We start from the raw sequence: 9,842 nt of genomic DNA on the forward strand, positions 1-9,842 counted from the left end.
AAAGATTCCCTGGTGGTCTAGTGGTTAGGATTCGGCGCTCTCACCGCCGCGGCCCGGGTTCGATTCCCGGTCAGGGAACATCGTTTTGCTTTGAAATGTTTCAACAGAACAAGACACCATTGACAAAACAGTATAATAAAATTGCAAACAGGAATTAACAGTGGTGTCCTTACTCCACATTCTAAAATGAAAGAGCAGATTCAGTGGTTTTGTAGTGGCAAAGGGAGGCTGTTAAAGGTATGAAATAAAGGCCTGCCAATAATTGTGACACTTTTTATTTGCAATTTAAATGGCATTGAAATACATTTTTATTTGACTTATATAAGATTTTTCACGTCGACTACATTTACCCCACTGATTGAATACAGGTATCACACTGATGCTTTCACACTTTCAGCATAAAATAAACTTTTTTCATAGCCATTGTTGCTTATCTTTTTTTAACAATTCTTGAGGTCAGTGTATATCTTTTATTAATTACATTGATCAACATTTCACAGTGAACATCATCACTCATGGGGGGAAAGAGAGGAGTAATTACATCATTTTTATTATACAGGCTGTTAAAAGTTCTTTAAAAGCATATTTTAATACTGTGTTTCATAATACCACCTGAATAGAATTACAGTACAGAATTTATAAAAGCCATAATGCATCTGAAATGATTTATCTGTGATGTACAATTACAAAGACTAAAGAGCTCCCAATGCAGTTTCCAGTCTGGATCAGTCGAGAGAGCAGATTTTCTCTTATAGCTTGGGAATACCAGCAACCATTTCACTTTCGATACCACAGTGGTCCTGTCCTCTCAGGATCTTAAAGTATCCTGCGTAAGAGAAAAAGCTTTCAGGATTAGGAACATTACAGAGGATGTACACTATTACTGCGATATGATGGTAAGCATACTTATAAGTGAACTCCAGTGATTTAATGAGAAATCACTCCAGTGATTTAATTAGAAACTCCAGAGTCAGAACTGTGTACAGTGGTAGCAGTAGGGATTCACAGTCCACAAAGGTGATGCGTTAAATAACAACACACTTACTTGTGTTACCTGTTTTAAACTTCTTGTGTCACAGTGTTTTCTGATTTAACACATTCTGTGTTAAAAGTAACACAATATGTGTTGTCTCCAATGAACACACTGATGTGTTTAATTAGAGACGGTATGTGTTAACACATCTGATTTTAGAGTGCAAAGTGTTTAAAGCCTTTAAAAGCCACCTCACAGAAAGAAATGGTCACAAATTTGTTGGCTGATGCCAAAAAGATTCATCATAGACGATTGTTACATGAAATGGCTGCTAGTGCATTGTCTTATGCCTGAGACATTTATTTATGATAGTTTGAAGATAGATTTTTGCCTAAAAATCTTTTTTTAGAAAATAAAAATCATGGCGGAGAGGCATCATGAGGCAAACAAATACAGAAAGAAAACTTATTTTTTCCAGATTAATCATTACCATTATTAGATACAAAAACAAAGAAGACATGTTTAGGTCCACTGGTAATTTTAGATAGCATATAAAATGTCTGTAATTGCTTTGCAGACATTGCAACCCCTGGTTCACATCACCACCACTGAAAAGAAATCTGAGTTAGTAAGTTTCTCTACAACAAGCATTTCACATCAAAATGCTCTCAATGACTTTGTTTACATCATAACGATTGAACTATGCAGAAATTTTAAACAATTCATGGAATTCCCCTTTAAATATGAAAGAACTTTAACAATGTGAAAACAGATTCACCACAATGTTAGCACTATCAAAATTACATAACATAAATTACAATTACATAAAAACTCAGAAGACACATGTAGCCTACAGGGTTGATTAGATCATAAACAAAATGGCTATCTTTGGGCTATCTTCTCAATGTGCCAGTTATGCTGAATTAAAAAAATGTGGAATTCCCCCTGAATTCCTACCTTTGTCTCCCCAGTCAGTGTTCCAGGAGTTAGCAGCCAGCCAGTAGGGGGTGCCATTCTCCTCTCCCCAGCCAAGGATCTTAATGGCATGTCCACCCAGCACTTCTCCTGTCACGTGCTGGTACACTCCTTGGGAAAAAAGGATTAAAGAAGATGGAGGTTGAGTGAAAGATTTTTAAAATGCACTTTGGATGCTACTTTTATAAGTGGGCTAATTTCTGATAGAGCAATTTTAGAAAAAGCTAAGGGCTGGATTTGAAGATGTTCATATACAGCCAATTTAGCAGTACCGTACACTCTCAAGATACTGTCACTGGGGCTGTACCCCTCTTGTCACTGGAGTGACCCTCAAGGGTACCTCTCAGTACCTTTAGTCAGGGAACATAATTGTCCCATAATCCATTGAAATTATATTTTCTAGGTTGTATTGACTTCACACACCCTGTCTCTTCTCCAGGCTTTTTATTTTATTGCTCTGTTTTAAACATTAGGTTATGAAAAGTTGCAAATACGTACTTTTCACCTGGAAAAAAAAAATATTTAAGGTTCACAATTGGACTTTAAAACCACTGTTGTACCTTTGAGGGAACATTTACATTGTTTGTACCTTAATGGACAAAAACTGTAACTGCACAGAACCTTTATTTCTAACAGTGTAAGTGTGGTGCAGTCTTTAAAAAAGGTGATAGTCATTATGACTAGAGACAGATTTAGCTTCAGATTCACTCATGAACAGTGTTTCTCAGCTGGGGTCTTGGAGGCCCACTGCCCTGCACATTTTAAAGCTTTTCCTGCCATTGCCACTGTAACTCAATTGGCCTCATTCACCAACCTTTCTTAAGAAGAAATATCTTCTTCAGATACACACAGTTTTCACGAAGATTCTGACATTCACCAACGTTTTCTTATTTGGGATTTGTTCTTAGATAATTACAGAATCTATGCACAATCAAGAGCACAAAGGTGCGAACAATTCTGTGGTTTAAGAGCACATTATGAATCCAATAGATATTGGAGAATGAGGGAAAAGAATAAAAAGTGCAAGGGGCAGTGGGCCTCCAGGACCAGGGTGAGAAACACTGCTCTAGAAGACATCTGTATCAGCAGCAAAGCTGTTGATGAAAATAACCTGTCTTGTAAAGAAGGAAATCCTCATAGACAGTGAAGGCTGCTTCCACAGGGCCATTTTTGTATATCTCAGCCATGATCTGCTTGGGGTCAGAGGGAATGCTATATGAGCGCTGGCCTGCAAGGGGAAAACACAGCAAAAGAGACTATGGGCATAAAAGCATAATATGTGAATAGAATAATGACATTGGCATCTGTGTGTATTTTCAGTTATGTATCACTTTCATTCATAGGTTATAAATGATCTCTTATAAACCCCACATAAAATAAAATAAAATATTTTAAGCTTATGCTAATGTTAGATTTTCAGTTGGAAATGCTTACCAAAGTGCAGGTCTTTAGAGTAGGAAGGGGTGTATCCTTCAATGCACTGCTTCACACAATCGGGGGTGTTCTGCTCACCTGAGCATGGTGGCCGTGTGCCATTAACATGGTGCTCACAGGGAGGTATTGTGTAGGGCCTGCAGCCTGCAACATATGGGCAATTAGAAAATTACTGACTAGAAAGAACTTCCACCTTTATACCTGTGATAATTGCTTAGTTTTAGTTATTTAGTTATTTGTTCTGTAAAGATGTTAAAGATGTTTCTTTCACCAAAATATGTCAACAAACGGTGACTACAAGATACAGTGTAAAACTGATCACCAAATAGTGGCCCATGGGCTAGATTGAGCCTGTGAGGAAGTTCTCTGGCTCAAAATTATGTGGCGCTGAACACTGTTCTACCGCCAACACCTATGGAGCTCTATTTGCATATATAGAGCACGTTCTATCATAAATGTGTCACAAGTGTCACAAGACAGCAACCAGAGCACGTTCAAGAGGGTGAAAAAGCAAGCGAAGCCAAGCTCAAACTCTGTTGGTGAAGCCAAGCTCAAACTCTTTCAATGATGCCCACAAAAGATACTTGAGTACTAATAGCTCCCCTTCAGACTGCTAAATGTTAAACATCAGTTTAAATTGTTGAACTTACTTGTTTAGTGTTATTTGTTATAAATACTAGGGTTTTTTGTGTTTCTTTGATTATGCACCTATTTTTACAATTTTAAAGGAAAAGTGTCAAGAGTTAAAAAGATTAGCATGGCAAGAGTTTAAAAACAAGATATGATGGGGGGTGTTGTTGGGGGCAGTTGGGATTTTGGGGGGCTGGGCACAAAGAATATTTGCACTGTGAGAATCTGGCCCCAGGTCAAATCTGTTTAATGACCCCTGCTGTAAGGTTTTATTTTGTTTTTTGCCTTCTATATATGTGAGTACTGGGGCTGCACGATATGGACAAAATACCGTACCGTGATTATACTGCTACTTATTGCAAATGTTATATGCCTGACAATACATCCCACACTCATCACAATGTTGAACTTTTGTTGTGACGTGACTAAAGTTTTCATTATTTTAACCAGAATTATTTCACGTGAATGACCTGACACATCAAAACACCCACCGAAACTCATCTAAAGTTTCTAAGATTAGTCAGTGTGCACATATAACACAATAAAAGTCTGTTGAAGGCCTCACTTGAATATTACAGCTTTCTGCAATATCAGTGTTGCAAAGGCCAACACCACAACAATAATTACCAAATGATATATTTTGCATCCATTGTGTCAATGTGTAATTTGCTTATTTACTTCCTACTGCTGTGTCTAAACTAAGGTTTATGGTTGTATATTATTAAATATAGTAGCTACTCATGAATCGTGAGTGTAAGATGTCCAGATGGGAGCTCAAATTTTTATTTATTTTGTCTCTTTGTATTTTACTACATATATCATTTTCATTGTAGAATTGATATTGTACTAAATTTTATTCAATTACTTATTTCAGTCTTTGAGTCTTGTTTACTGCATCCAATCAACATTTTATGTGCTACAGTCATGCATAAAATTTTGGACACCCCTGGTCAAATTACTTGTGAAAATAATATAACACATCATCTACAGGGAACAAATCTAAATATGGCATTTTTCTGCAAACTGAACACTTTGGAAAAATAGAACATAAAATATAAAAGTTTTGCACAGGCCACATTTTCTTGATTTTTTCCCAATATATTAAATTCAGCAAGTAAACAGTACAATGCAATAAAATGTGCAGAAGTATATTCTCTGTAGAGAATAGAAAATCAACAAAACTTAGAAAGCCAACAAAACTGTAATTTGACTTATGGCACCCAAACTTTTGCACCACAGTGAGGCCAGGCCAAAACATTTAAAACTCACCAATATTGGAGCCATACAGCCCTCCAGTCACAAGGCCAGTTTTGGTCCAGAATTCCCAAGCTGCATCTGGGAAACCTCCAAAACAACTGGTCCAGAAAAAAATCAAGCATAATATGAAACAAAACATACTGAAGAATTCACAGGACACAGAAGATGCCATACATTCCACATGACTTAAAGATCTTTACTGCATGCCATTCTATGTGTCAGAAAGTAAAAAACGCAAGATTCAGTAAGTGGACTACACACCCCATCCCACACTCATCGCAGCATGAGAGCAGGTCCTCTGCAGAGATCTCCACTGACACTTTGCTGCCGCTGTAGATACAGATTCGGTCTGATATAGCCTCAACAGCACCGAAGGCCTAGATCAATAAATGAACCACAACCGCATTATAATCATGCAATATCAGCAAGAAGTGGCTGGGGAAGTAAAAGCTAGGATTTGTAGGCAGTTGTGAAGGGCTTACCCAGCATGATCCACATGAGCCCTGGTCACGGATCTGGCTGATGGTGTGGCAGTCAGGCCACTGATCTCTGGAGTCGAAGCTATCCGGCAAATTAAGATTTTCCTCAAACCTGACCCTACAAGATGAGAGGAGAACGGGAAAAAAAAACATTTATATACAGTTGTATGTAAAAGTTTGAAGACCTCCAGTCGCATTACATGTTTTGTTGATTTTCTAAGTAAAATTTGAAGAGCTTTGAAGCTTCTAAAGGACATTTCATGTTTTACATGAAGCAAGTGAGTTTCAGTGTGACTCACTTCATAGTGAGCTGGGGTAAAGACCTGCTTCTGCTTTTTTGCATTTCAGACAACCCAGTGATTAGGCTACTGCTATTGTTCACAGTGAGTGAGGTATTTAGTACTTCCAGAAGACCTAGAGTGACATTTTTTCTCACAAAATTGGTTCCCCCCATTGGAAATCAAAAACGTGATGGGTTGATTCCTCTGTCGCTTCAAAATTATGCTGATGATTAATCAAACACATTAGTCCTTCTCTTCAGCTCCTGAAGTCCTATCCTATAGAAGAGATATCTTAGCTATATCTACTTAGATACCAGTAAGGAAAACAATTCCTGATTGGCCAATTTTCCGCTAGGCATTTCAAGAATTTAACCCTTTTATTTCCATCCAAAACAGAGTTTAATACAATCATGTTTCTACAGATTTTTTGGTTCCCAGAGGTCATTAGGCCTTGTTCTAGAATGCCCTGCAAATTTTTTATATTTTGATTTTTTTTCCAAACAATTACATTTTCAGAAAAATGACTTCTTTAAACATGTTCCCTGTAGATGATGTGTTAAATTATTTTCACTAAAATCAACAAAACATGCAATTTGACAGTGTGTCTTCAAACATTTGCATGTGCCTGTAGCACATAAAAATGTGCACAAGACATAGAAAAAAGACTGAAATAATAACATTTAGTATCATATCAGTTCTGCAGGGAAAAATAAATAAAATGTTGCAAATTACAAGGAGACAAAGGAAAAAATGCAGCAAATTTAATAGTGAAATAAAATCTGTAAAATCTTTCTTAGTCTTATCAATGTTTCTGCTGACAAGTGGCAGGAATAACTTTCACCCACATTTCAGAGAGCCTGGGGCGCTTCAATATGGTTCCACAGAGTGACTTCAAGTAACTGTAGTCCACGTTGTCAAAATTTAGCCTGGCCTACAGTGAAAAAGGGGGAAATGAAAAAGAGCAGAAAGAAAGAGGAAGAGGGAAAGACAGTTTGGCTCACCAGGTGCATTTAAAATCTTTGTGGTGTGTCATTCTGAGAACTTGTCAAAGCTTCAGAACAAACTATACAGTTCTTTATGTTCTCTTTGGAGTATTTGTAACAGATTTTTTACTGTATTATCTCTAGAACCAACAATTTTTCCACTTCTTTCTTACACTTAACCTCTATGTCTGAAACAAGTAAGCAAACAGATATTACCGTCCATGTAGTATTGGCCTTGTTGATGATGTTGACCATGTCCTGGGACAGCGGGGAGGTTTGTGAACTGGCCCAGGTGATGGACACGAGCGACAGAAGGCATAAGAAGATGAGTTGGGACATCCTGAGGAAGATACAAATGACATTTTCTTTTTTTTTACTGGTCAGTGGTTAAAAATACAAGCATTTCCATCTCTTTAAATTGGATTAAGCAAGAATTACTGTAAGAATGAAGTATAAATAATTACTGCACAAACACATGTTCACTTTTTAAATTGTTTAACAGTGAGAAAAATCTACATAGAATAAATACATTTTTTCCCAAATGTTCTCATGTTCTATTGTACAATTATAATTTTACATGCTTGAATATCAATAAAAATGCATTCCTTCATGCTACCATCACTTGTTACATATTTTTTTACTGCATAAGATGAATACTATGCAAGAAAATTACTTACTTACCTGAGTGTTTCTGTATCTCCTCACAATGATAATAACTCTAGATTGGTGCAGTTAAAAACCCTTATGCCTTATTCGATGTCATGTGGTTATCTGTCACAGTCAGGTGATCTTATACAGTCATAATTATCACACGACTAACATGAGAGGCTCTGGACTTAGACCACCAAACAGAATTGTCAGTTATTGCCAGTAGAATCCTATTGTGGAGAAAACAGTGAAGTCAAAGAGCAGCTGGTGATGTGGGCTTTTGATTTTACCATAAGGAATGCTGTACTGGGGTCTCTATTCATTTAATAATTTAATATGATCATAACACCATCCAGGAAACCTGTAATAAGATCACAACACCAGACCCAGAGTCCCAGACCAAGACTAATTAAGGTTGTCAAATCAACATCAAGCTGATATTGTTGTTGACAAACAGCTTGTTAGATACTTTTGCATTTAAGAAATACTCCAATGTTTTTCAATCTAATCTATATCTGCCACATCTCTAGCATATGGTCAATTCCCACAGACAAGAATGTATTTAACATTTTCTGCACTTAACAAAAGAAGAGCTGCAGGAGCAAGTGCCCATTGGCTTCTACAATTAGTGAATTTTGAGTACATGGGTTTATTTTATTTTATTTGGTACAGAAAAACACCAGGAAATTGTTTCCCATGGTAATCAACTATATTATACAGATGCATTAAATAGATATTAGGTTGGAAAAAGTTTTAAATTTAACCCTTGTCCTAATCCCAACCCTAACATTTATCAACCCAACCCAAAACCTAATTCCAACCCTATATTTGGTCCCAAATTTAAACGTTGTCCTAACCCTAACCCTAACTCTGGTCCTAAATGTAACCCTTGTCCTAATCCTAAACCCATATTTCATCTCAACCTCAACCTAAAACCTAAGAGCAGCCCTAACTTTGGTCCTAAATTTTCCTAACCTTAACCCTAACTCACATCTTAAATTTAACCCATGTCCTAATCCTATCCCTAACTTTTATCTCAACCTCAACCCAAAACCCTTGTCATAATGCTAACTGCACAAACATGTCCACTTTTTAAATGTATAAGTGAGAAAATATACATAGAATAAATATTTTTACTCAAATGTTCTCATGTTCTATTGTGCAACAATAATTTTTTTTATGCTTGAATATCAATAAAAAATGCATTCCTTCATGCTACCATCACTTGTTACTTATCTTTTTTTACTGCATAAGATGAATAATATGGAAGAAAATTACTTACCTGAGCGTTTCTGTATCTCCTCACAATGATAATAACTCCTTATTCAATGTCATGGGGTTATCTGTCACAGTCAGGGGATCTTATAAAGTCATAATTATCACACGACTAACATGAGAGGCTCTGGACTTAGACCATTAAACAGAATTGTCAGTTGTTGCAGGTAGAATCATACTGTGGAGAAAACAGTCAAAGAGCTGCTGGTGATGTGAATTTTGAGTACATGGGTTGTAGCGAAGAAATCCTAAATTTTGTCCTAAGTTTAACCCTTTTCCTAACCATAACCCTAACTCTGGTCCTGAATTTAACACTTCTTCCATTACTGACCCCAAATCGCATCTTAACATCAACCCGAAACCTAATGCCAACCTTAAATTTCGACCTAAATTTAACCATTTTTCTAAACCTAACCATAACGCTTGTACTAACTTTAACCCTTGTCCTATTCCTAACCCTAACTCCACTCCTAAATTTAACCCTTGTCCCAATAATAACCCCAAAATCTCCTCTTAATATCAACCCAAACCCTAATCCCAACCCTAATTTTGGACCTAAATTTAACCATTTTCCTAACCCTAACCCTAACTCTGGTTCTGACTCTAACCCTTGTCCTATTCCTAACCTTTCTCTCAAAACTAATCACAAATTTTATCCTAACATCAAACCAAAACCTATTCCCAACCCTAAATTTGGTCCTGAATTTAACCCTTTTTCCAATACTGACCCCAAATCTCATTTTAACATCAACCCAAAACCTAATCCCCACCCTAATTTTGAACATAAATTTAACAATTTTCCTAAACCTAACCCTAAATCTGGTCCTAAATATAACCCTTGTCCTACTCATAACCCTAAATTTCACCTCAACCTCAAGCAAAACCTAATAGTAACCCTTACTTTGGT

The 9,842-nt window shown here is 36.7% G+C and overlaps 1 protein-coding gene and 1 non-coding gene across 3 annotated transcripts; one reads left to right on the forward strand and one right to left on the reverse strand.

The window, feature by feature from the left end:
• Positions 1-6: 6 nt before the first annotated feature.
• trnae-cuc lies at positions 7-78 on the forward strand. Its single transcript has one exon. It is a non-coding gene; the product is annotated as a tRNA-Glu (tRNA).
• A 635-nt stretch (positions 79-713) lies between these two features.
• ctsbb (cathepsin Bb) lies at positions 714-9,046 on the reverse strand. Of its 2 annotated transcripts, none has more exons than XM_036582288.1 (11): positions 8,943-9,046; positions 7,690-7,890; positions 7,229-7,352; positions 6,875-6,960; positions 5,752-5,866; positions 5,531-5,646; positions 5,282-5,367; positions 3,383-3,526; positions 3,060-3,176; positions 1,931-2,059; positions 714-826 (listed from the first exon to the last, which is right to left on the reverse strand). In XM_036582288.1, exons 3-11 carry the CDS (start codon positions 7,349-7,351, stop codon positions 750-752), a joined length of 993 nt encoding a protein of 330 aa, XP_036438181.1. In that variant the 5' UTR covers position 7,352; positions 7,690-7,890; positions 8,943-9,046; the 3' UTR covers positions 714-749. The 2 variants fall into 2 exon arrangements, with proteins under 2 accessions (XP_036438181.1, XP_036438180.1); XM_036582287.1 differs by having other exon boundaries at positions 7,694-7,890; positions 8,943-9,045.
• Between the last annotated feature and the right edge of the window lie 796 nt (positions 9,047-9,842).

This window comes from Colossoma macropomum, unplaced genomic scaffold (genome assembly GCF_904425465.1).
Source record: "Colossoma macropomum unplaced genomic scaffold, Colossoma_macropomum, whole genome shotgun sequence".
NCBI lineage: Eukaryota > Metazoa > Chordata > Actinopteri > Characiformes > Serrasalmidae > Colossoma > Colossoma macropomum.

Excerpts from the sequence above, each read along its gene's own strand:
- ctsbb (XM_036582288.1), bottom strand. The coding sequence starts at position 7,351 with ATGTCCCAACTCATCTTCTTATGCCTTCTGTCGCTCGTGTCCATCACC. Across the intron at positions 3,527-5,281 it reads GCTGTATGGCTCCAATATTG|GCTGCAGGCCCTACACAATA; the intron begins GTGAGTTTTAAA and ends CATATGTTGCAG. Across the intron at positions 827-1,930 it reads CACTGACTGGGGAGACAAAG|GATACTTTAAGATCCTGAGA; the intron begins GTAGGAATTCAG and ends TCTCTTACGCAG.